The 27,830-nt window shown below is 43.7% G+C and overlaps 1 protein-coding gene across 2 annotated transcripts in view; it reads right to left on the bottom strand.

Annotated features, from left to right (window-relative positions):
* The window catches only part of BICD2 (BICD cargo adaptor 2), a gene marked incomplete at both ends in the record, with an annotated part of 88,698 nt that continues 60,868 nt past the window's right edge, over positions 1-27,830 (bottom strand). Inside the window, 6 exons of one of the 2 annotated variants that reach the window (XM_080350634.1) lie at positions 1-135; positions 3,232-3,442; positions 15,964-16,115; positions 17,137-18,156; positions 19,130-19,582; positions 21,860-22,012. In XM_080350634.1, the coding sequence (XP_080206760.1) occupies positions 130-135; positions 3,232-3,442; positions 15,964-16,115; positions 17,137-18,156; positions 19,130-19,582; positions 21,860-22,012 (1,995 nt within the window). Of the gene's footprint in view, positions 136-3,135; positions 3,443-15,963; positions 16,116-17,136; positions 18,157-19,129; positions 19,583-21,859; positions 22,013-27,830 lie in introns of those variants that run through there. The other variant, XM_080350633.1, reaches the window with a different exon arrangement.

Below are 27,830 nucleotides of genomic sequence, written 5' to 3'. Positions count from 1 at the left end.
GGAAAAGGTGTTTTCAAAAGTTAGGATGGGGTCAGTGGTTTCCATTCTTTGTGCTACCACATTTAACCAGAACGAAAGAGGCTAAGAAATGCTGTTACCCTGCTGGAAAGGCCTTCTCCAGGGACTACTCTACAGCTGAAAAACGGAAAAATAAAATAGCATTAGGGAAAAACCAAACCAACAACACTGTTTATTTCTCTATGAAAGAACTGAAGCCACGAGTGCTGCGCAAGCGGGTTAGTGGGCTGGGGTCTGTTAGACGGGGGGTGGGAAGGGGCTCTCCAAGCGCTTCGCCTGGAAGCGGCAGCTCTGCAGAAAGAAGGTTTCTTACAAGTACTGAATAAAGCTTTGCTGTTGAAGCACAAGTGAACGGCCGTGAATGTGCAAGGAACATTTCCAGTGAAGCTTTAGGTCTCCAGAAACATGCGGGTCAGCGGATCATGCAGAGAACAGCGTCCTGAGGAGCCTGCTCGCAGAGGTAGGTGACGGCCTAAGAAATCCTCCATGCGTTATCCCAACCCATTGGAAGTGATACGAGAGACTTACAGCAAATGTACGTTTCAAGAAATTGTTAACCAAGAATTACAAGAGTCAATCTTAAATAACATCTAAACACAGAAACAGCAGGATCAAGTCGCCTTACCACCATTCCTCATTTCTGTTCAGATCAGGTGCTACAAGAAGTTAAACCATCACCTTGACAAGCTCAAATAGTGGGCAGGTTGGCTTTCTTGTGTTTTAAAGGTTCACATAAATGAATGAAGATGGAAATGACTACTAAGACTATCGGGCTAATAGCAACATTGCTCATACTTGGAACTGAAAGTGTGAGCGAAGACTGATAGTAATAGTCACCGTCTGGTAACACTGAAAGCTTTACAGAAGGTTCTAGTGAATTTAACAATGCATTCAATTCGTTTCTCCAATTCACCTTCTTGCCATTAGTATTTTCCAAAAATACTGCCAGCAGAGACGTGGAAGCAGTGAAAATTGTATAAAAGCTCCCTAGCAGAGCGGAAGCAAAACCGTCACTGTTGCTACTGCAGCAGAGAAAGTTAGCACTCAAATGCCTGCTTTTCTCAAGTCTTTCTTAAAACTACAATTAATGCAGGAAGGAGAAGAATAAAGGCCTTTTGGAAGATTGTGCAGCAAAGAAGAGAAAAGCAGGATTGAAAATTGTTCAAAGATGTCTCGCTTCTAAAATATCCAACCTGCTCTTTGCAATATTAAAGCTCAAATGCAGGAGAATTCAGTGTTTTCTAAAAAAAAGTAATAATAGATGCACAGGGCCTAGTTTCTAAAGCCAGAATTGCCGTTTGTTTAAACTTCTCAAGCAGTGACGTTTGAGCAACGTATTAGACCTCAATCACTCGAGGGGGTTCTTTCCTCCTCTCAACGCAATTCTGGTGCTTGACATTGGGATGGTTCCCAGCTTTGCAGCCAGGTTTCTAGTCCCATTTGTTTCAAGTCTCATTGTATGAATTTAGAATCTTTTGCCTGTGTCCCTCCAATATCTGAGAAGCCCTAGTCACCTGTAGTTTCCCCTCCCTGTGCTCCTTATCACCTTCTCTTAGCACCGTGACGTCTCCTGGCTACTTATAGGCAGAGCGGCGATGCGGAGGAGCAGCTGCCGACCGGCTCCGAGAAATGGTGGTGAGATGAGGCAGCGCCACACCAGCGACGTTGGAATGGCTTTAGAAAACAGCGCTAGCAAGCAGACTCGCGTTGCTTTTAGTAATACTATAGGCATACAAAATTATTCCAAAGAGTACAAAATGAACAGGGCTTTACATTAAAATAAAGCGTGAGGCTAGGCACTTTGAAACTCTGGTTCGAAGAAGCAAGCGTGCCGCCTTGTGCTCCGTGAATTTGCCACGATTTCAGAAGCAACGTTTTCGACCTTTTTCTCTTATGTAGGCACCAATTATGAAGTACACTTTTATATTATCAAACATATTGTAATTAAGAGGCTAAAAAGGCTCCTTAAAACGTCAATAGCAGACGAAGGTTCATTTGTTTTTAAAGATTAATATCTATGCTAAGCTACTTCATAAATAATTATCAGCAGGATGATCTGGTTCAATTTCCTGTGCCTATAATGTAGAGCCCTGTGAAACATCTGCTTGCATAAGGAATGCAATTTCGTTTGTGTAATTAAAAAAAATGATCAGAGCTCTGAAATACTATCCTATTTCAATTAATACTGCTAGCTGAGAAAAACTGGTTTGTGACCGACAATACTAGACCATAGTCACATTAATTCTACACATATAGGTTGTGTGGCTACAGTAATATATAAAACAGATGCTTTCCAAGTGTTACGCTTGCAAGGAGCAACACGAGACCACAAAGATCCTTTCAGGACATGACACTTTTCCACAGCATAACTTCTTAAAGTGGAACTGTCTACCGGGTAGGATCCCAATTCTTCAACTTTTAAGTTTTATATCAGATGGGGTAAATATTGCATATTTTAAATATAAATGTGCAAGTTTCTTCTGGTTAACCCTCTGAAGAGAGGGAAGCAGAGTGTAAATAACGTACCCTACCAAGCTTTTTCTAGCTTTTATAGCCCATAAAAGCTTTAGGACTCTGGGCAGTGGTGATATGACAGCAAGTTCTCAATATCTGCCACAATAGGCAAATGAAGTTTGGTTCCAGTTTCAAAATGCTCTGCATTTTCAAGACAAACCTCTAATTTTAACATCTGCCTTTCATCACTTCTTCAGCCACAATAACAAGGAAGGTTTTCTGTTCGTTTCTGTCTGTGACCGCATTTATTGAAGTATGCTGCAACCCTGGAGAAAGGATCACGTCTGTGCCTACACAAACTACAGTTAGTAGCACCCGATATACTCTATCAGGTGTACTCTTTTAACACTTACCATAAACAGCAAAACCCATACATGTTAATTGTGGAAAAAGCTAATTCCTTTCCACTGTTAACTCGTTAATAGCATCCCCATACTTATGAATCCGTTACAGTTAAGACCACCATAATACAATCTGTATTACCTGGTTCAACAACATACTAGTACAAGTCAACTCACTGCGACATTAGATAGTGGGGATTTACGCTGACAGTTACAGCATAAAATAAGATGCATAATACGATTTTTTTTCTACACACGTGTCCTAGTCACAATAGATTTTGTATTTCTCGCTACAAAAAACCTGGTTGTTAAGGACAGATCCTTCAGACCTGTCTCCACAGGACCGAACGTGACTTACGCTGGGGTTACCGCTCTTGGCCTTGGAGGCGGATTTTGTGCGCACCCTTTTGGACTGCTCGTGGTCCAGCTCCAGGTGCTCCAGGCGCTGGGTCAGTGCCAGTTTCTGCTGGATAGCCATCCGCAGCAAGGAGTTCAGAGTCTTCTTCTCATCCTCGGCTGCCGCCAGCTGCCGCTGCATTTCATCCAGCTGTGTGACGTATTCGTCACATCTGCAACGAGATACATCCATCTTTAGCCATCCTGTTTCCCTCTATAAAACACGAATCCCTTGTGTCTGGCTGCTGTTAGCAGAGTGACAGCTCTGCAGTTGCTTGCATACACAGACTTTTAAACATGAACTTCAACCAAACCTGTAGAAAATTGTGATTACTTTCACTGGGTTTCTTAGAATCCCACACTCTGCACTTACGTTCACACCTCTCAAGATGTGCTATAATTAACAGCATCTGTAGATAATGAAGGTATGGAGCCTGACACAGAAGTGCTCCTGTCTGAAGGGTGCCAAGACCTTCCCATAGCGAGCATGGAAATCACTTTTGTCTGTGTTCACACAGAGACCACAACGGTTCTCGGCTTCAGGCTGCACAGGGACCCTGGGGGAACACCACGAGTGCTGTAAAATGACTGTTACTAAAATAGCTCTTAAAACCACCTGAACCTTGTAGTTTGATACTCTAGACATAGAGTTTGAATAGCAAACTTGCAGTGGTGACTGAACAGCATTGTTAAAAACGAGCGCTTTTTCATAACTCTGCTTTGACCTACTCTGATTCCTTATGTACAAATTCCACAAATAGTGACTTATTACTGTTTAATCTATAGCGAGTTCACCACCAAATTAAATTTGAGACAATTAGACAAAGGAACAGAGTGTTGCTGGGAACCCTGTGGGGAAGCTGTTTCATTTACAGTCATTTTCACTGAGATTGGGTGCTATTTAACTTGCACAGCGTATCGTGAACAGCTTAAAAAAATTAATGTCTTTACATGTAGACGTGTATTTACTGCACGTGGAAGATAAATTATACATATGGATAGGAAGATAAATATTCATAGGTACCAGCTGGAATCCACAATGGCCACGTCTGTAAAATACAACTTCTTCATAAGAGCAATAATTTCGGCAGAGAAGTTCCTTTTAACATCAAAATGGAATCCCTCCGACTTTAAGGGACAGTTGTCATCATTAAGTAAAAAAATAGAGCAGGCTAGGGAAAAAAAACCCACAACAAAACACCACCACTACAAAACCAAACTGCATTCACATACAGATTTATCAGCTGTGCTTATACTATCAAGTCCTGAATGCTGATTTCAAATAGCAGGAGTAGGCCTATACTCCTAATTAGATTTGCTTGGGAAGAAGAAGGGAAAGGAAAAAATAGAATTCTATTTCTTTAATACATATGGGGAATAACCAACAATCCAGAACTATTCACCTAAAACCCGTGCGAGCACCATGTGCCGTAGCTCGGCGCTGCGGGAGAGAGGGAGCTCAGGGCGCTGCGGGAGCAGGAGCCTGTTCTCACGAGTCTCTGGCGCCTAGCGCAGTCTCTCTGGTACTGTGCAGTGTGTCAGGGCTTTTGCTTTTTAGAAAACAAACCCAGGAAGCTTCGATTTGCTAGAAGCCCAGAACTGCCCGTTCCCCTTCACAGCCAGACGGGCCTTACAGGGCAGAACCAGCCCTCTCGCCTCAGGGCGTGGGAGCAGAGCAAGTGTCGGACCTCACCCGGTCACCAGCGCAGGAACGTGGACAGAAAACAGCCTTGGGAAGTGGGAAAATACGAGAATAGATCTTGGGGGCATAACAGTCCTGCCCTGCTGCCCTAGAACATCCACCTGTTGGAGAGCAGTGTAGGGGAAAGGGAGCTGGGGGTCCTGGGGACAGCAGGGTGACCATGAGCCAGCACTGGGCCCTTGTGGCCAGGAAGCCAATGGTACCTGGGGTGGGTTAGAAGGGGGTGGTCAGTAGGTCAGAGAGGTTCTCCTGCCCCTCTGCTCTGCCCTGGGGAGACCACACCTGGAATCTTGTGTCCAGTTGTGGCCCCTCAGTTCCAGCAGGACAGGGAACTGCTGCAGAGAGTCCAGCGCAGCCACCAAGATGCTGAAGGGAGTGGAGCATCTCCCGTGTGAGGAAAGGCTGAGGGAGCTGGGGCTCTGGAGCTGGACAAGAGGACACTGAGGGGGGACTCATTCCTGGGGATCAATATGGAAAGGGGGAGTGTCAGGAGGATGGAGCCAGGCTCTTCTGGTGACAACCAGTGACAGGACAAGGGGCAATGGGTGCAAACTGGAACACAGGAGGTTCCACTTAAAGATGAGAAGAAACTTGTTCCTGGTGAGGGTGTCAGAGCCTGGCCCAGGCTGCCCAGGGGGTTGTGGAGTCTCCTTCTGTGCAGACATTCCAACCTGCCTGGACACCTTCCTGTGTAACCTCATCTGGGTGTTCCTGCTCCATGGGGGGATTGCACTGGATGAGCTTTCCAGGGCCCTTCAACCCCTGACATTCTGTGGTTCTGTGGTCAGACACCCATCTGCTTTTCTGGGGGGTTGAGGAATTTAGAATTCTTTATACTTCCCTGAGTTTCAAAGATTGTTCAATATAGAATTGTCTCTTCCTTCCCAAGAGACAAAAGGATTCTTTTTACAGCTAGAAGTAAACACTGGATTAAGACATTGGAGGTGACCAGGATATAATGCTGGGTCACCAGCTTAAAAACCAAGAGGAAAGCAAAAACGTTTGAGAGAAATATTGTAAAGATTCCACTTAACTGACTTAGGCTCCCCTGCCCGGCGTAACTCTGCCCTGCCTGCTTTCTTGTTATTAAGATTTTTTAAAAAAACGTTGAAATATAGTGGAAATTTCATTTGAAATTAAACAACCAACCAACCCACCCCACACTGATGACCAACGAGTGAGTTGGGGGTACTCTACTATTTTTTTCTTTATAAATAGTTCATTCTTCTTTCTTCAGCTCTTCTAAACTCTATAGAAAATGCTCTTTGTTGTTTTGCTCATTGAACAGTTATTTACAATGGAGAAAAGCTATTGTACATAAGGCACAGACTGAACATTATTGGGAGGCCTGAGGGCTACGGGATTTCCTCCCAGTTTTCAAACAGAATCGTTACATCTGAGGTGAGAAGTGCACGTCTGGCTATATCACAAGTTACCTTTCTGCTTTCTTTTCTACTCACAGCTCAAACCTGACTCCTTCAAAGCTCCAGTGCTGCAAACCAGGGGAACGTCCAGAAAACGGTACCGATTCCTTGAGGAACATAATGCAAGTGCTTCAGGAAAACATGACCTGGCAGCACAGTGACCTGTCCCCATCACCCCGGTTTCATTCTCCCTGCCAAGAGATTTGGGCAAGACAAAATAACGGGGAGGTTTTTCCCCTTTCCCAGATCCCTTCTTGTGAATCAAAATGTATCCCCAAGGCAAGAGGGGCAGATTTCTGCCCCCACCACACTTAGGAACAGAAAGCAAAATAAGACATTATGGGAAAAAAAAGTGAATCCATTTCATTAAAGCAGAGCAGGGACTTCCCACACAGTCTCACTAATGTCCCTTAATTGTCTTCTCTAAACGTTTCTGATGTTACTCTTATGCCTCTTGATCAAACACAGCGAGTTGTGCCAAGCCCGGTAGCTGACTGCTAACACAGAAATGCTGGGCAGAGGCTACGAGGCAGCAAAATCATTTTCATGTGAGCCAAGCTATAATTAAAGCCACGATTTTGCTTCTGAAAGGTTATTGTAGCAAGTCATTATCTCATCAAGCACAAAGGTTTAAAACATCACACAACTCTCCTCAGAAATTACATGGCATTCACTGCTTCAGATATCTAAATTAGCTTATGTTTTTCCATAGAACTCCGCACAGGGAGTTTTCCCTTCCTTTCCAACCAAAAGGAAGCGTTACCAGTAGTTCTTACTGCACCTGGGTAACTGTTCTCTCATACAGGGGTGAGGACTGGGGGAGGCAGGGCTGATAACTATGACCACGCACAGATTTGGCATCCTGAACCTCTTTTCCCGACCTTTCCGCCAGATGAAACGCTCCAGCGCCAAACGCAGACGCTCTCCGACGGGTTCCCCTGCACAGGGGACGGGGACCTGCCCCATTTACCGTCTGCCTTCCTGCTCTTCGCTGACTCCCCGTTTCATTTGCTCAAAAACTTAGCCTCTCTAAGCATATAAAGCAACAGAGCCCCCAGCACTACTTAGCTTAATGCAAACTAATAGTAGTAGTACTAACGGCAGCATATTTTTTGTGTATCTATATTTTTGCTGCTTTGCAGCTGTAATAAAAGATCCTTCCCTTTTACAATTTCGTTTGACATGTGCTGAGCTACTTCCCCGCTGTATATTCAACGTGAAAAATCATTAGAAGGTCGGAAGAGAAAATGCCTTTGTTTTAAAAACGTCTCTGAAAGCAAATAATGGAGCTTTCATGCTTTAAAGAAGAATAAGAAATTAGCGTAAGCCTGTTGTATATTCACACATTCGCAGTTTAAAGTGGATTGTGAACAGAAGGCTTTGATGTTGCCTGTTTTCTTATGGCTGGTAATTAACAACGATGAAAAAAGGAGCTTAAGGAAACATCAACCAGGCTTTTAAAAACACCGAGGAAATCAATATCCTGAACGTTAAACATAATGATGAGAAAAAAATGAGATCCTTTAAACCACTACCTGAACCTAAATTATTGAAAAATATAAGAATGGGCTGTCTCGTTTTCCAAAGCTGCACGCCACTGCTTCCCACTAAAGCCATTTGGCCCTTATTTTACTTAAGCTTTAGCATGTGCTATACTATATAAAACATACAGCTAAATTCACTACTGAATCAAGATCTGTTCTGGGATAAAATAAAACATCACCAAATGCACCTGGGTATAATGATACTTTCCTCTGCAATCAATGCAAGGGCCGTGTGACAACTTCCAAGGCAGATGTGACAGAGAAGGCCTGCTCAGAGAAGCACCAGCTCCTATAGCCAGAGATTAAATTGTCAACCTACATAAGAAGTTAAGACATGGAAGATTCCATAGCAATTTTTGGCTTTATTAAAAACTGGGAAATATATTAGCAGAGAAGCGGTTAAAATGACGTGTAAATGAACACTGGCTGCGTTCGGCTACAAGGGATATCGGCCACTCGCTACTTCAAACTGAAACTTTATAATAGAAATTAATAGGAAGAGTGAATTTTAACACTGCCCCCACACACTCCTTTACGTCAACCCCTTGTGAAAACGAGCTCATCTGCAGAGAAATGGACAATTTTGTATTACAAAGGATGAACGCAGGAAGATTATGAGACAGTAACGAAGCTCCTGAATCTCCTTTCAGAAAGTGGCCCCAACTCTGCCCTGTGGGGCAGACGCAGGTGACCCCACCACATCCCTACCTTTCCAGCCAGATTTAGGCAAATTAGGATTACAGATAAACAACTTCAAGGGAGTTTCTATGGAAACCTTAGTCAATTGCTCATTTGTAATTCCTGCCTCAATACCTCACACACTGAAAACTCACCTGAGCTGCAGATCTGAACGGAATAAATGCTATGACCTTTATTTGTATAAACCATTGGGATTTTCACCAAGAACTGAGAATAGTTTATAACAAGCTGTAGTTTTCCAGAATGTTTATCTTCAGCCATGTGTAATCAATGTCCATTAGTAAAAGCTATTAAATAATAATGAGACATCATAAACTTTTACAGCAAATTCTGTCCTAGAATTTAAAAGAAAACTCCTTTCTTTTTTATAGTTAAAGGTTGAAATGACTTCTAATCTAGTGGCACAGGATTGTTAATTTCCAAGCTATGACACAGGCAGGATGTTTCCCCAGCCTGTAACACCGGTGCAGGATCTGTCCCACGGAGTTGTGCACACACCTTGTTCTTAATACAGATTGTGAACCCTGACACTTCGTACTAATTGCCAAATGAAACCAAGACTTGCCTGTCTCAAAGACTATGGATACAAATATCTGCCTCTGCACTAGTCCCCCATATAAGGTATTTTGCAGTAACTCCCGATTAGAAACAAAAGGGCAGACAAGCAACATCTGGCATTGTCTTTACTCTAATAGTGCTGCTGTAGAAATATTCATATACAGAAACACCTCCTGTGTTTTACACTCAACAGCAGGTGTTCAAACAAACCACACAGGTAAGTGGAATGGACAGAGCTACTCCAAAAAATAACTGGGAGAAGAGCACCAACTCCTCATTGCAACCCATGATCAGGGTCCACCTCCAACACCAAGGCTGAGTCTTTATATACCCAGCATTACTTGTAGCAGATATTCTGATTGCCAGACACATTTAAATTCTAGAGCAGGCACATCATTATTATAAACATGACTATGCGCAAAACATCACTCCTGTCTTTTTGCAGCACCTCTAAGACAGCCAAATGCCTCTGTCCTGGCCGGACGTCTCCTCGCTTTCACGTGGGTGCCGGCAGCCCAGACATTTTTCTTTGCAGATGTCATTCGTCACCTCTAGATCTCAGCCCAGCAATAAGGAGGTGAATGCTGTTATTCCCCTCTGGGAATCCCATTCTGGAAATTTTCAAAGTCACATTTTCTGTGTCTGGCCCCTCCGAGCGTTTATCCTATGGGATATTTTTAGAGAAGCTGAATACTTCTACTGTGCAGAGACCAGCATGAAGACCCTTGAGCTGTAATTCCCAATCTGGAAAGGTTCTGTGCACTGTCCTCTGCATGAATTTAAACTCCTTTGTATTCTGCAGGACTTTGATGTCCATGGACACAAGAATAGTTTCCCAAATGCTTTGGATATTTGGAAAACTGACCGAGCTTTTGTGATTCTGAACGGACATACGTATTCATTTGAAACACCTTTTCTTCACTAATGAGCAACAGCTAGCTGCTAATTTCTTGTGTGTATTCAGGGGTTTGTTTATCACAAGTACTATCTTGTAATTTTAATCTCATGTGACACGCTGTCAGTCTTTCCAGTATGTTCTAACACTGGCCACTTGTCCCCTTGCTGACTTGTTATGGAGTTTGTCTCTACTTCTATTTAGTTTATGAAGCACTGGAACTTGGGCCTAGATGTAAATAATGGCTGTCCCCATTTGTTCTTGGTTTTTCAAAGACATCTGCTACTGCTAGATTTCTTAATTACCGTTCTATCTTTATCTTAGATGGACGAGAAATGGCTGTTCTCTTACTATTCTTGCTTGTTCTCAGGCTCTGGAAAAGAAACCAAAAATACACAAGCAGCAAAGTTGTGAAACGTGTGTCTTTAATCAGAGGAGTGAAGGTGTATCCTAAGACACTTCTCTGAGCCAGTTTAAGCCTGTCAGGGTTTATCAGGACAAATGCAACTTCATACAATAGCCTGGTTTTGTAGCTGAGCGCTGGGGTGCGGCCGGTCCCACGGGAGGGCCGGGCAGAGAGGAGGTCGGGGTGTCCTCCCGGGAGTGCACGTGGCGCCTCTCACCAGCGGCTCAGACAAGAAACCTGCAGGATGTATCCAAGGACAGAAAAATGGCACGGGGAAGAGAAGGTGAAAACCCACTTTGTATTCTCATTGCGTATGGTAATACACCCTTTGCTACACTTAGTAGAATTTTTGGAAGAATGCCTACCCAAATTCGAGCAAATAAAACACAAGGAAAAGACTGGTGCAATAAAACAACCTTTTTCTTTTTAAAATGCAAAATTGTGTTTACGCTCTCTCCTTGTCCAATGCATAACAAGCTTTTCTCAGCGTATCCTTTCCCTGGCCGTGAAGTGATGGCCATACTGGCCTCCTCCTCTTCATCTAACCATCCTTGAAGGACTTTAAGCCTCAGTTGGCAGCTGATGAATCTGCACACCTGTGCTTCATACCTGGAGCGTATTCTGGAAAGTGCAGACTCAGAGGTGTCCTCCAACCAACCAGAAGAAACCTACAGCCTTCTTACTCCTTCCTTCCTTACTGAAAAGCTAAACAAGCCTCATGCTTAAATGCCAACCTGGATTTTTCTCATCTGTTTTGATACAGTATGTTTTTTTTCTCCATAGTCGATCTTAAGAAATCCGAGCTCTAATGTGCTTGCAGTTTGAATAACAAATTGCTTAGAGGCAACCTGGAAATATATCTTGACCTACAAGACAAGGAAACTGCGCTTCAGTCCCACCCAGCATCATTAGAAAACAGGCCATATTTCCTTCAGGTTCCCTCAAACACTAGGGAGACACTCTTTGTCTAGCAAAGAAAGGAATCAGCCTTTCTTCTGACAATGTTTTAGAGTAAGATGAATTCATTTACCTCCAATTTGCTACTAACCCCCCCTCCTCACACTTCAGTAGGGATTTCTATTGTTCTGTATTTAAAAAATATCCTTCCATTTTCATAACTGACTAAATGAGAGTTAAACAGAAATCAAGCCTACCATCAAATATTTCTGGAGGTTAAATAGTTTTTGTGGGGACCAAAGAGCAGCAGCTCCCCCAGCACCGTTTGAAGTGACCCGAATAGCGGTATCCACCTCTAGCCTGGGAATCCCTGTTTCCACTCACTGCTTTTTCCTTCCTTGGTGCTGTTAACATAAGGTGTTGGTCACGTTAAAATCAATACATCCTCAGACACTTTGAAAGACACTTCATATGTACTTGAACAAAGACCTGAGTGAAATGAGTTAACTGCAAATATGGGCTCTTTATACTGATTAAAACTCAGATCAAACTCTGAGAGCAAATACTGCATTCTAAAGTATTCTGTAAAGTATTTCTATTGTAGATTTCATTTGAAAACAAGCTAGTTATTAGTTTATATCACCTAAGGTAAAAATTCTAAGATGAGTGGTTTCTGTGAAGCCATATTCCCTTTTGCCACTTTGCAAGGATTTATTATTTAAAATACACAATGTGCCCACCTCAGATATTATTCTAGTTCAACGTTGCAACTCTGCTGTGAAAGTGACTGCTTTCTTTACGGTGTTCAACCATGTGAATACGAGCTATTCTGTTTTAAATTGCTAAGTACATTAACTCATCACTGCAGTAGTGCCTTTGGTGTGATGGATGTTGAGAAAGACTATTTTGTGAAACATTCTTTCAAACAGCTGCTCCAGATAGCAGGTAAAGTGCAGGAGCCAGATGGCATCCATACAGAGAAAGGAGTACCAATTGCCACCTTGTAATAAAGCTGAAGGCTGCATCCTAATGCACATTTGCTGCATCATTGTCAGCACCTGGTTATTGACGTCTTGCAGCCCCCAAGCTGCTGTTACCAAGCACAAACCTACTCGACAAAGTAAAACAAAGGTGATGTTCAACTTCTCTTTGCATTTGAAATGGAGAAGTGATTGCATCTTCTTTTTTTCTGGTCACGAGAGATTTTACTACAAAATGTCTGACTGTAATGCAGTGATACATAAATAGTTATTGCAGTCTAATTAAGCAGATAAATTCAATTTTCAGCTCTACAGGACAGATTTAAATCTGGCTTCCAGTGGCTGCAGTCTGTTTGCATATATAGCAGGGATGTGTGTTGATTAAGAAAATCTGGACTTTAACAGGACAGCTATTGCATGTACATCTATAGTATGTTAAGCACATCTTGATTTACTCCTTTGCATGACAGTTTAATTTTAGGCACAGGGCTGCAGCAGTCCCTGGAAGCTGTTCATCTGTGTTTTGCAAGCCTTTCTTTGTCTCTAGGCTCAGGTCTTATTGTATTTTCATTACCTATTAAAAATAGCTGGTAGTATTGTCAAATTAGTGGGATTAACCTACTTTAAAAAGGAAATTAGGTCAGTTACTATATTCATGCCCAGCCTTCGACTCTCACGTATTGTTACAGATCTCTTGCGTCCTCCGAGACGGGCAGTTTCCTGCGGAAAATACAGCCTGTGTGTAGCAGTCTGCTTTACCCACCCTCCAGCACAGCTCTGAAACAATCACCCCGGTAAAGGCCCCGGCACCTGCCATCCGTCTCTGCTGATAGAAACCTCTCGGTCAGGGAAGGACCGTAACTTACTGCAGGCTGCCAAGAGATGCTCCATTAGCAGGGTGTTTGCGACGGGGAAGACAAATGGGGTGGTTACATACTTCTAATATTTGAAACACTCCTGAAAAATTGGACTTCAAAGCGGTTTTTGAGGTTATCTTCACCAAAGCACCTAGGAACACCCCTTCAAAACCTACCATACCTGAAATGGAGATGAGCAAGCACTCACCAACCAGCAAGCCAGCAAACCTCTGAGAAGAAACTTGTTGGGGGTGAGGGTGGCAGAGCCTGGCCCAGGCTGCCCAGGGGGGTTGTGGAGTCTCCTTCTGTGCAGACATTCCAACCCGCCTGGACACCTTCCTGTGTAACCTCATCTGGGTGTTCCTGCTCCATGGGGGGATTGCACTGGATGAGCTTTCCAGGGCCCTTCAACCCCTGACATTCTGGGATTCTGTGATTCTCTCTGGCCAGAGATCGGGAAGGGAAGGTGGGACTGGACTCTACCTGCACTAACAGGTCTAGATAGCTGTTGTGGCACCTGAAGCACAGGGCACACTGGAAACAGAAGCAATTCCTCCTGCTCTGTGCAGCTGCCCCATCTCAGGCCAAGGCCCAGCTGCTGCTCTGCCATGCAAGGATCAGGAATGCAAGTGCTCACAAGGCAAAGGCTCAGCAGACCATATCTCCACTCACTCCATCCTCAGCTTTTTGCATCCTCCTTTGCTCTTGGCCCCTTATTTTTTTCACTAGCGTTACTAAGTAAAGCGCATATTCAGAACTGAGGATTGTGCATCCGCGAGCAGAGCTCACTCCTGCCTCCAGTCACCCACAGCTCCCACCACAGCTCCAGGGTAGAGCCCTTAAGTCTGTTCCTTTCAAAAAACCTTTTACTCTGCCTCCAGTTTCCCCCATGCCATAGAATCTTCATTATTGTCTTCCTGGTAAGAGGACAAGATTGACCTTTAGATAATACACTTAGAGAAAGGCAGAGAGAATTACCCTTCTGGCATTTCTCTGACAATTCCTCCTCTCCAAACCAGTTCACAGTCACTCTCACACCAAGGCAGGAAAATTAACATATAGGGAAAACATGCAGCTACATGTCATTAGCTAGCTATCTGCATCTAGGAAAAACAACTGAAAGCTAATAGTTTGCTTTTTCTCTTTCCTCTCAGCTTCAAGCTGACCTACAAGTGGAAAAGAGATTGCAATTCCTGCATATTAATTACACTCCAGAAAAGGGGAAGACAGAGAGGAAAGAAAGTAGGACAAATGCAGCCTGTACAGGGCGTTCCTTCCTCTAGAATAATGAGCTGCCACAACGCAACTTTTAGCATTCCTTGGTGTCCACTTCTCCTTTCCACGCTTACCCACGTGCACAGATCCTGCTGAGAAAGGCTGAATCGTCAGGAAGGGTAAGGTTGCTCAAGGAACACGAGAACCACTGCAGAACCAGCCCCACAAAAAACCTCAGGCATCCTCATAAACACCCTTGGGATTCCTTAGTACTGTACTTGTTAGCAGGTAACAGAAAGAAAACCTTTGTTGTTGTTGTTGGTATAGGGCAACAAAGATGCTGCAGGGAGTGGAGCATCTCCCGTGTGAGGAAAGGCTGAGGGAGCTGGGGCTCTGGAGCTGGACAAGAGGACACTGAGGGGGGACTCATTCCTGGGGATCAATATGGAAAGGGGGAGTGTCAGGAGGACGGAGCCAGGCTCTTCTGGTGACAACCAGTGACAGGACAAGGGGCAATGGGTGCAAACTGGAACACAGGAGGTTCCACTGAAAGATGAGAAGCAACTTGTTGGGGGTGAGGGTGTCAGAGCCTGGCCCAGGCTGCCCAGGGGGGTTGTGGAGTCTCCTTCTGTGCAGACATTCCAACCCGCCTGGACACCTTCCTGTGTAACCTCATCTGGGTGTTCCTGCTCCATGGGGGGATTGCACTGGATGAGCTTTCCAGGGCCCTTCCGGGGATCCCTGACATTCTGGGATTCTGTGATTCTGTGTGATTCTGTGGTTGGTTGGTTTGGATTTTTTGGTTGGTTTTTAAGTGTCCAGAGAAAAGCAGGGAGCGAAGCAGCACACAGCACATACAGACTCCCCCATCCCCTTGAACCAGCTGAAAAGGAGAGTCTAGCTTGCAGCGAACAGCATCCTTTACAGTCTCCCTTCTCTGTCTTCTTTAGGCAACACATGGAATACACAAACAAATGCACATTGCCAGGGATGTCCCTGTGAATCCCACTAAACTGGGGCTGACCACTTTGAAATCAAGCTTTTTCTTTTCCCGTTTTCCAGGACCAACTGAACGTTCCTGAGCTGTGAAGCAGATCTAGATTCTGTAACGTGATGCTGTTGCCTCAACATTCAACTGCAAGATGGACAATCTGACAGTAAGATGCTTGCAACATCTTTACTTTTTTCTGGATCATTACAGGTCAAGCAGAGTCCCGTCACCATTGTGGAACAAATGCTCATTTTGCATTGTTAAATGTCATTTCTTCTCAAAGATAGTGGCTTCAAGAACCAGGGATAATGTTGCACCCAAATGAAATACATACTGCCACAACTTCTTAGTTTGTAGCAACATTCTATATCCCTGGCATTTTCCTCAGCAATAGGAATATATTACAGACAGACACTGTAAGCAAAGAGAGCCCACCCCGCCACTCTGCATGGGGAGGTGGGCAGATGCTCAGCTCTTCCCCAAACAAGCAAGGAACGTCATTTTGCCGAGTTCATACGTTCTTTACCTTGTAGCAAACATTGCCCTCAGGGAAGAGAAGGTCGCAGCATCTTCTTTCAAAGCCTTCAACTCATTTCGCAGCTTCATCATTGTCTCTGTAACCATAGCTTTCTCGTTTTCATACTTGCTTTTTAAGTTGGCAAGGGCTACCTCCGCAGTCTGTTGGTTACCAAGAAGAACAGAAACATACCAGTTAATGAAACTCTTCACCAAGTGGCTGGCTAAAACATTTTTAATCACTGTTCACATAATCAAACATTTACTTTGCACTGGAATGTTAAACTTCTAGTCAACTTTTCTTGTACAAATTAAATAAAATTTCATGTTTTAACACTGGAAACAGAGCAGACATACGGGTCTCCTACTCCCATTAACTCTGCAGCAGCATCTAGGGAGTTACAGAATATAAATTTAGTGACACTCATCTCCAACTACTAAAAGAAATTAAACTGTTCTTTGTGGTACGTATATAAAGTCTATTTATTATCTCTATACTTAAACGCATTCATCAATCACTTGCACAGTTCTCTAACCCTTAGAGCACCTTACCTATCTTACATTTTGGGGCACCTTTACTAAAATAAATATGCAAAAGTAAGCTGAAAGTATGTACATACTTCTTAAACAACACAATACCTTTTCTGCAACTGCAACTTACATTACTTTAAAGGAAACAATGAAGCATGTCACATGGTGTCCTAATGGCTGTTATTTCCATCTCCGGCACTGCTAGTATGTATCAGATAGCACAGCCCAGTCCCCAAAGACTAATTTTACCTTTCACCCCTGTTATTTTGACCATGTTCTTCTATCACATCCTCATCTTGAAAGGCTTCCTTTTATTTTGAAATTTGAGAGGGTACACAAGCTTAAGAACTCTTTTAAGGGTAACTACTGGAATTCTTTCAAGCAGAAAATAAGATTTACTTCTTCATTTTAGGTGTCTTACATTAAATACCATCTGATATAATCCAGCCAGCAGTAGACTGCAGCTATAATAAAAAGTCTCGCGAGTGTGTGACCAGCAGAAGGCAGTGAAAGCCCCAGCGTGCAGCGGACCAAACAAACAGCAGCAACAAAAGCCTCTTTGAGTTGAAAGTACAGCGCTGTGATAAATTCTCTTATCTTTGTGACCTAATTCCCAGACTCTACAACCTCCCTATGTATAAGACCTGGTTACCTGCTTGTTGGCCTTCAGCACAGTTCTCAGCGTCGCTATCTGTTCTCTCTTGGTGCTCAGCAAGGACTTCAGCTTCAGGATTTCCTCCATGAGCGCCTCCTTGTCTTTGTCCACCACTGGCCCAAGCTCCTGAGTGGCAACACGCTGCCTGGACAACTCAGTTGTTCTGTCCACGGCAGCTTGCAGGTGTTTGATCTGATCCCGGATTATCGCGATCAAGTTGTAAATGTTCATTGGTTCTTTCCGAGGATCCGACACGGGAGATGGCAGAGATGACACTGGAGATGGGCTGCTGTCACCGCTCCCATTCTCTGCCTTTCCTAGCTCTATAGTTAACAGCCCTTTAGAAAGAAGAATGGGCGACCTTCTTCCCTTGGTCTCTGGACTACTGCGTCCGCCTTTACCTTCCTTGTAGTAATCCAGCATCACTCTGTTTGGAGTTTCATTGTTGCACATGCAGACGTGGTGGTACAAATTGGCCAGTTCTTCACTGAAGGTGACCAGTTCATCTTGGGCCACGCTGAGGCTGCCCTGCGTTTCTCCAGCAACATCGCTGACTTTCTTCAGCTCCTTCTCCAGCCTGGCCACCTGTTCTCTATCATGCCGACTGGATTTTTCTAGCGAGGTGATCTTTTCGGTGAGAGCTTGGCTCTCAGTCTCGTATCTGTTCTTCTCTTCCTCATACTTAGACTCACACTCTTTGTATTTGGCCTTAAGACTTTTAAGCTCTTCTTTTAGGTCAGTAATCTCTGCCACAGCCACTTTGTACTTGCACTCCAGGATCTCTGGCCCATTGATATCAACTTCATAATAGTCTCCATCTTCATGGCTGTCTCGGTCCTTCTCATTGTCAAGGGCAGACTGACGTTCCTTGCTGACCTGGAGCTTCTTCATCGCGTTCAGGTTTTCTGTGAGCCTGCCGACCTTCTCATGCTGCTCTGAGAGGGCCCCCCGGGTATTTTCCAGCTGCTTCTGAGATTCCTGCAGCGTCGTTAACAAGTTCACCTTTTCTCTTTCCATCTGAAATGGATGAACACAGACATGTATGTAAAGGGAACTGTATCACCTACATGATTTTATTCTAAGAGACAGCAACTTAGCCGAGGTCCATATGGTTGCGGAAATCTGATCGCAAGCACATTATGGAAAAGGCTGTTTAATTTATTCTAAAGCTACCGTACCTTGCCAATTCTTCCTCATTTCCACTTCAAAATGCACATTTTTACACTTTTCTTCCATAGCTGATGGTCCCATTGTGAAAACAACCTTTCAGCTGAAGATAAGCTAAATTTTACTGTTATCTTGCAAATTATTAAGTAAATATTCGAAAGCATGCAGCTAGTCTATGGTGGAAGCTCAGAGCTTTATCAAAGACTCAGAAGTACTTAAACTTTGGGAGTTTCTCCTCTCAAAGTTCTCATTTTGAGAACATCCATCTTGTTTTTTCCACAAAGGCTTTTTCTTATAGAACACTTTAAAAATGCTCGACAAAATAACTAGAAAACATTTCTAGGCAACACAAATATCGACCTTGTTTCAACCTCTCCATCCTCCTAATAGCACAAATATAACACAGAAGTGCTTGGTACTGATTAAAACTTCAAGTTCTTTGAACTAATTAAAGAAACTTGTTATGGGGCACAAAAGTCCTTTCCATGAAGATCACTGGAGGAACTGTCAATTTTGGAACAAAATACTACCTTTCTCGCTAGTGACATAACGAACAGACAGAGCACGTGCTGCATAGAAGATGCAGTACAACCCTCGTCCAAACAGCTTACGTGACTGCCAGCTTCTTTGCATTAAAAACAAGCGCTATGGATTTCCACCGACAAACATTTAACATCCTCAACTTCTACATCAATCAGAGCCTTTACAAATACAGTTCATACCGTATGGTGGCCATGTGAGATACCAAACAGACTGAAATGACGGTACAAAACGACTCCAGCAGCTATTTGGAAATACCCAGTTGTTTAGGAAACCCATTTACCTGTACAAGCTGTTGTTTCAGCTTCTGGATTTCAGAAATGTTTAATTCGCTCAAAAGATCTGAAACCAGACTGGGGGCTGGAGGGAAGCTTTCATTTTTCTTGGGCGTTGATGTACTATTCTTGCCATTGCTGAGCTTGCTGAGGCAGTTTTGTTCCAATCCATTCATGATTTCATCATTATTGGGCTCCGTGGCTTCATCGCTGAACTTCAGTCCATCCAGAGAGATGTTCAGGTGGCTGTTGTACATGGAGTCGTTGATGTTCATGTAGTGAGACAGCTCCTTACGAAGGTTGTTCTTCTGCTCCCGCTCTGTCTTCAGGGTCTCTAAGGCCTCCTCCAGCTGCCGTTCCGAGATCTCCTTCAGCCGAATGGCATCTTCCAGCTGGCTGTTGAGAAATTCCGTTTCCTCTTCGAGCCTTTTGATTTCATGTTTCAGGCCTTCAAACTCCACCTGGAGGGGGAAAAAACGCCCTAATGAAAACGTCTGCCCACAAGACATCAAGTGATTTTACTTCTGAATGTATTATTTCATTAAATATGGTGAGACTAGAATAATCTTTTCAGATCTGGAGTCTAGTTTTGGCACTATGACTGTAAACACTGCTTACATCATTCACCTTCACACACACCATGGAATACAGTTTTTAAGCAGCTATTCCAGCTTAATGGAGACAGGTGGGAGATACAGCCTGTGATACAGAGGCGCCGCTAAACAGGCTTTCCCAGCACATTATGCAAACGCTTTCTCTGTTTGATTAACAAATTTCTTGGCCAACCTTCCCACAAACTCAAGCTCAAACTTCCAAAAGCCGGCGTCTCAAAGCTGCTACAACAGGACACTGCGCTTAAAACTGTTGGGATGCACCGAGCAATCGAGCTCTGCTTTTATACATTAAAAATAAAATGGTTTAGTATTTCAACGTATCTTGAGAGGACTACAATTGGGGCTCTACACTTCAGACTCATAGTGCTGCTACATGAAATTTGATGGCATGTTATAAGTTTTTACCTGCAAAATTCTTTTCCTCACCTTGAAACAAAGGAAGGAAAAAATACCACATGATATAGAATCCTATTGATTTTTGCCAACTGCTGAAGGAGTTTTAGATGCCAACATACACCAGCCTGGTAGCGCTGAACCACATCTGACTTAAAAACCAGGATCCAATCATGTTAATTCGGTTTTGCAAGTTAAGCCTGGGAAAACGTGATGTTTTCTTCTAGTTATGTCAGTGTGATAATTAAAGCTTAATAAAGTTAATCAAGTAGGATTAGGACAAGGTAGAAAATGAAATAACCCATGGCCATGAAAGGAATTAGCTCTTGGTTCTATATATGTCTGCTGAGCAAAAATATTTAAGATTGCAGTCTATTTTGGAAGGTTCCAGAACACAACCACAGTAGTCAATAACTCCTAGATAGCATCTGAGGTTAAACTTGGCTCGGCCCAGAATGCCAGCATTCTTCAATATTCTTATTTTAGAATGTGAACTTGGAGCTGGGAACTTTCACTTGCTCCCCTAAATACAATGAACGAGGCAAAAAAAGAGGTAAAAAATGAACTTAAACAACGGCGCAGGCTGGATTTTACCAGAGCATCGTCTCTTCCAGTCTGCACCCAGACACAACGGCATCCTCATCCCCACCGCACAGCGTCAGGGCACTCAAAACAGCGCCACCAGACCAAAGGCATCGAGGTGAGAAGAGGCCCAACACGGAACCCCTTCGGGCACAGTGGTGAGGCCAAAGTGATAAACACCAACATGGATTTTCACCAGAGATAAATGAAATACATTCAGTATCCCAAATGCCTCACTCGGTAGGGCAGCTTTTAATTCAGACCACTGAAGGAAACGTGAAGCAAATCCTAATAAGCTTTTGCTATGCGCACACTCCAACAGATTATGTTAACACTACTGTTTTCTTCAAGAGCTTTTATTTCAGGAATATGATACTGTTTTCTCAATTGAACCTTGAGTTTTATGTATAAAATGAGACTGATGGGTACCTGAAGAATAAAAAGAGCAAGTCTCCAATTGGCAGATGAAGAAAAGCGAACCGTGCCAAAGACCACATCTAATCTAATTATCTCCGCAAATGATAGCTCAGGGAAATTCTTGAGTTGTTCTAAAAATGCGGTTTTCTAAATTTGTGAAAATAGCTGGAATTGTGCAATTAAATGTGACTTTTCAGATGAGCAGTAGCCACGCAGGTCTGACAGTACAGAGCAACTAGAACAGTCGTCCACGTTTAATGAAAGCAGCTAGAAGAGAACAGTACAGAACTGGAGAGAGGACCTAAGCGCTATATAGCAATAAAAACACCTGCTCAGAAATACACCCAGTTACAGATACAGGAGATGAGGATGGAAGGATGGATGGAGAATATTGCAAAGAGACAATGAAAGCCTAGTGTAGCAAAAAGACTAAACCAAGTAACAAATCAGACTGGTAGAGACGTCACTTCCATCGAAGAGAGAGAAGGCAACGGATGGACTAGGAGGTCCTTATAGAAGCAATGAAGTCTTATGGCTGCGTAGAAGCAGAGTCAGCAAGAACTTAAACACTTTGTGACAGCTTTTGGTACTAAAAGATAAGAGCTTATGGTCTCAAAAGTAGTGCAAACACAGACAAGGAGCGGTTGGATGTTCAGATGCGACAGAACCGTGCTGTACCACAGGAATTAACTGGTGCTACCCAGGCAGTGCTCATTCTTTGGAAATACTTGCCTGATTTTGCTTCAGCACAGACACTTGTTTCTGGAGACAGATGTTTTCCTCTTCGAGCTCAGTGTAGTCCTGCAGCAAACGTGCTTCTCGGAATTTATATTCCTTAATATCATCTCGCAGACGGGCCCTTTGGATTTCCACGTTCTGATTGACCTGGAAAATCAAATAAATTCAAAGAGGATGGTGAAATGGTCAGCTACAATTAAATTTCAAAATTTTATCTTTCCTAATCAATTAGATTCTATTCAAACAGACATTCTTCCTCTCCCACCAAAATGAAATTACCGAAATCCAAATCATTTACACAATAATTAGATTTTGGTATTTGCTTCTCTTACATATTCTCATTGTTGACTCAGAGAAAAGTGAATGAGTGAGCAGAGTGTGTTTGTTTGACTGAATTAGTTTTCTTCACGCAGTTACAAACCTTTCTTTTTTGTAGCTAGCACAGTCGATATTTGGATTTAGTTTGAGAACAAGAAGATAACACCCCAGGACAGAGTTAATGGGTTTTTTAGTTGTTGCTGTCTGGGAGCCAAAGTCTTTTTGAGGCCTCTGGCTGCAGGTGTGAGGCAGCTGGGCAGGGGGACACGGATGGGACAGACACCCAGACCGATCAATGGGAACATTCCACGCCATTAGTGCCAGGCTTCAGATTTAAGGAGAGTCAGCATCTTCCAGCTAAAGGGAACGGAGACAGAGACTGAGACCTGTTCTGGTGTCTGCTCCGCTCTAGAGGAGTTCTGTTCGGGATGTTCTTCAGTTTGGCCTTTTGCCATCCTGCTGTTTCGCACAACCTCTGGGCCTTTCTGCCTCTATCTCTCTTTTCTCTTTGGGATCAGCTGTTCAGGACCAGGTGCTCCTTTACTTTATATTCTATTTCCATTTTATGTATATTATATCAGTAGTGGTATATTAATATTACTTTGTTATTTCATTAAACTGTGTATATCTCAATCCATGCGTTTCTCCCTTCCCTTTTGATTCTCTCCCCTATTTGTGGGTAGTGGATGGAGCGAGTGGCTGTCATGATTATTTTGCCAGCAGGGGTTAAACTGCGACGCAGGGAAAGCAGCACTCACACCTACGTTGTCTCACTGGCTGTGAGCACCAAACAGTAGTTTTCCAGATAAGAAGTCAATGCCTAAATCTGTTAATGCTTAAACATGAAGGGCCTTTTCACAAGAGACAGATTCAGATGACTTCAGGTATTCTTATTTGGACATGTATTTGTTGCTGCTTTTCAAGAGATCTTTTCTTTATGCCCAGTGCAATAATTTGGCCACGTGTTGTAATGAATCCTTCTGGAGAGAAACACTGAGTTAAAGCTCAAATTAAATCCAGGATCCCAGGTAGAAAGAAATAGCAACTGTGGTTGACTTATAAAATGTTCGCTCCTCTCGGCCCCAAGACTCATGTATTACCTTAAAAAAAATTTAACCAAAAAGTCACCATTGTTTTGGGATAGATGAGAAGTAAAAATCAATATAGTGGTGTACAATGATCTTCAGATGTTTTGTGAATATACATGGACACTTAAATCAAGCTAGCACTTATCCAATTATGTGATTGGTTCACTGTACTTAGCTCTATTTTTTCCAACATTATTTTCCTTCTGTCCACACCTTCAAATACTTAACTAAAACAAAGTGAAAAATATGCTCAAAAACATCAGTGTAAATATCATCAGAGACAGGCAATACAGTTCCCTGTAAAAACAGTATCCAGATATTTTAGCAGCCATACATGTGAAGTGACAGGATGGTTTTCCAAACAGTTCTAAATAGGCTCAAAGCAAACACGAGCTCATGAAAGAGGCATCCCATCAATTCGGCTGCTTAGGTTATGCTATGTTATTTCTGTTTTCATCTATCCAGCAGCCTAGCCAAGAAAGCTTAATCCTCCAGTATACAAACTCAGATTCTGCTGTGTTCTCCCTTTCTGGTTAGAAACAAGAATGTCAGCAATGAGTAAGATGTGGTCTGGCTCCTCCTGCGAGTGCGCGGAAGCAATACAACAGGTATTAACAGGCACCTACAGAGAGGTGAGAGATAAAGGAAATGATTGTGGCAGGAACATACGGCAGGACTCGGATCTGGCATGTGCCGAACACAAACACAGAATCACCTGCGACTGTTAAGGCCGATAATTTAAATTATAGATCCCTCACACATCAGGTAGAGATTAGACTATATAAACTTGCCAGCTTATTTTTAGCAATGAGGAACACTACTTCCCAGCAGGGTGAAAAGCTAAAATAAGCATTCATTGCTGAAACAAGACACTACAGCACAAAGATGCCCATGGAAACCTGTCACATCCCATATTCCACACCTGAGCAAGTGTAGGCTCCGTCTTCACACAAATCCGGGGCCACAGGGAGCGGTGGGACACAGGGAGCTGAAGGCTACAGGCTCACGTGAATTCACATCCAAACGTCTTAAAACCGCAATGAAGACCTCTTGTCTTCGGCAGAAAGAGCCTCCAGCTGAACAACCCCAACTGTTAGGGCTGCAAAAGGCTCTTACATCAAACCGTGTTTCATACAAATTAGGAGATCTTATCTGTAATTTCCCCCCCCATTCCCAAGCAAGTGGAATGCAATGGAAGACCTCCCACAAAGCTTTTTGGCAGCTTCTCTCCCCACCATTCAGGGGTTGCTTTGCTCCTCCTCCTCCCTGGGTGATTTAATCTTTGCAGAGGTCAATGCCTGGAGAAATCACTGGAGCCAGTCTTTGTTGAGAAAGAACGGTTTCTGTCCAGTCTTGCCCGTTTAACTCAGAGCAACAGCAAGAGCCCATTATTTAATGCAAAAGTATCGTCGTGCTCTGCCTAGCACAAGAAAAACCGTTCTATTTCAATGTGTGTACAGGAAGGGCAGATTTAAAAATAGCTCCCTTGTTCCCTGACTGGGCAAGGAAGATATAACCTAGATTTATTGGCTGTTTAGCAAGCTGCACATTCAGTTTGCTCTTAGCATTTTCTTGTCAAATAAATGTGTGTGCCTGCAAGCTGCAAGGTTAACTGGGGTGCCATGCTCTCTCATATAACTGGTTTCTTCCTTCCCTCTTGCCCTGAGCTGCCCCTGAGCACAGGGGCGAGGGGGAGCTGGAACACAAGTGTTGGGCTCTCAGCTACACACAGAAAAACACAAATCACACCTCCGCTCCAAGCTAATCATACAGCACTTTAAAACATCATTACCACTGTGCGCAGAACTGATGGCCATAAAGTCCCGTTGAGAGATCATCTGTCCAACAAAACTCCTCAGCTTCTCAACCTGGAGAACGTTCCTACACACAGACACCTCCCACCCCTCCTGCCCAGGAACACACTGTGATCTGAACCTGCAAACACGGCTGGTGGAGGCTGAGGGCCAGGCACAGCTCCACCTATAGCTGATTTCTATACATATATAAACATATAAGAACTACCACCCCAAATGTATGTTTATGACAGTTGTTCAGCATTCAACTATTCCCACTGACATTCGACAGTCACCGAGTTACTCAAATGTAACTATCATGGCTTTTACACTTGAGTTCCGTTCAGGAGTCACAGACATCCCTCTCCACTCCTACACAACAGAAATGGACTATTCTTTTGATACAAAGCTTTGGGGTTTTTTAATTGTATTAGCACCTGTGCCCTCTTCTCCAAACACTGCACGGGAAATTACTAAGAAAACAGTTGTTATAGGCAACAGAAAAATTAGAGCGCTCTCAGAAGTGTTTTACAACACAAACACAAAAGAAATATTGCAAAAGACAGACCACACAACCAGCAGAGAATGTCACTGCCTGCATCAGGCCGACTATTTTCCAAAATTTATTGGTGTCGTGATCACACAAGCCCGTTTGAGAAAAAAATAAAGCAGATATTACGCAAAACTGTAGTTTGGACTCTTCTCCACCGTTCTGTTACAAGTCATGCCATGCCATGGTCTATCTGATGAAAAACTGCTCAACTTTGTAAGCCTTGGTGTGACTGCAGACAGAAGTAGACACAAATAGAGAAGGAAGGGGGGAGACAGAACACTGTGGTCACTTAGAAGCAGAAGAAACAGTGTTTTGTTTGTGTGTTTTCATAAATAAGTCAAGCTTTAATTGCATTTCATACAGGAAAAAAATTACTGAGCCAAAAAAACCCCAAGAGAGAGAGATGACTCACAGCCCAGCCGGTCTCCCTTCCCAGGTGCCTCTCTGAAATATTATTTCACTCTGGGAACAGGGGAGAAAAAACCCAAACAAAGAAAAACCTCCCCCCTGCAAAAAAAACCACAGCAGTGGCAATTGCAGCCAAAAGCAGGAGAGAAGCCCCAAGGGCAGCAGCACAGCACTTGTCCGCGGTGTTCTCACAGAAACCGCTGTGACACTGCGATGCCAGCGCGGAATCCCAGAGTGTCAGGGGTTGAAGGGCCCTGGAAAGCTCATCCAGTGCAATCCCCCCATGGAGCAGGAACACCCAGATGAGGTTACACAGGAAGGTGTCCAGGCAGGTTGGAATGTCTCCAGAGAAGGAGACTCCACAACCCCCCTGGGCAGCCTGGGCCAGGCTCTGCCACCCTCACCAGGAACAAGTTGCTTCTCATCTTTCAGTGGAACCTCCTGTGTTCCAGTTTGCACCCATTGCCCCCCAGCACAGCTCAGCAGCGTGACACGGGAGCTCCCGTGCCAGCACCTCGGGCTGCTCTGCAACTCATCCTAAAAGAACTTACCAAAAAAGTTCCTCACCTCACCCCTTCTGAGGTTTCCTACACTGGGGCCACCTATATGCCCACTTTATGCATTTGGAGCCGCTGAGCAAATCTGCCCCAATTTCTCTTTCCTAGCAGAAGCTGCAGTCTCTTTATTATTTTTAGTTTTCTTTTCTGTACTAGGAGGCAAGCTCTGGAGAGCTCTAATTCACAGGAGACAGGCCCGCTGTTCCCAAGCACAGCCGGCTTGAACTTCACAACAAATATCCTGCAGGCAACAAAAATCAGAGATGACAGGGAAGAAGAGGTGGAATGTGTGCACCTCGCAGCACATTTATTCTCCTGCAGAAAGTGCAGAATAGAGTACACCAGCTATGTATCCTAACGCACAGATAATGCTCCCAATAGCTCTGAAATGTTAATGGAGCTACCCTGAAGCTTTGGTAGTAAATGTGACAACTGCTTGTTTTTTAGTAGGTTTGGGTGTTGATTATTTTTTGTGGGTTTTGGTTGTGGTTGTTGTTGGTTTTTTGGTGTTGTTTGGGGCTGCTTGTTGTTTTGTTTGTTTGTTTCTGTCGTGTTTGTTGGTTTTTTTCTTTAACCTGTCCTCTTATGATCCAAACACCTGCCCCATGACAAAGCATCTCACTGCAGATACATGGCAGTGATTAATGCCGGGGCACCACCCTACTAATGTACTCAGCTCAAGACTTTTTATTTAATGGTTTGCGAAAAAATCAAGAAGCTTTGTGAAGCTGTGACCTTAGGGATGGGTTTATTGCAACATTGGAGAACAAGGAAATGCACTGTCATGGATTTCTTTCCTGCACAATATTAGAGACACCTGAGGTGAGACTCAGTTACTACAGCACATCCTGGAGCCATTAAAATCTCTTATAGCTTAATCAGCATTAAGTCTTGCTACAATACGTGTGTCATATTGCTTAATGTGGCGTCTGCTGTTTCAACAGTTGATCCAATCCAGAGCCAAATCAAAAACCCACCCTTGGAACCCTTTCTCTGTCATGGGAGCGTTAACACCTGCGCACGTAGAGCTGGGATGAGCAAACCGCCACTTAGTCTTGTGTAAGAGATCGCAGCCCTGCTCTAGCGATGCTCTCCCACTGCAAGGTGACAACTCCGGGGAGGATAAATACACCGTCCCCCAGGCTTCATCTGCCCACCCAAACGAGTGGTCTGTAGCCCTGGGTGTCTGGGACAAGGCAGCAGCAGTGCCGTGTCTCCACAGAAATAAACCAGATCAATGGTGTGGAA

The sequence above is a fragment of the Nesoenas mayeri genome, assembly GCF_963082525.1.
Source record: "Nesoenas mayeri genome assembly, chromosome: 10".
Taxonomy (NCBI): Eukaryota; Metazoa; Chordata; class Aves; order Columbiformes; family Columbidae; genus Nesoenas; species Nesoenas mayeri.
The sequence above is the reverse complement of the archived record's forward strand: the minus strand, read 5'-3'. Positions and strand labels throughout refer to the sequence as shown.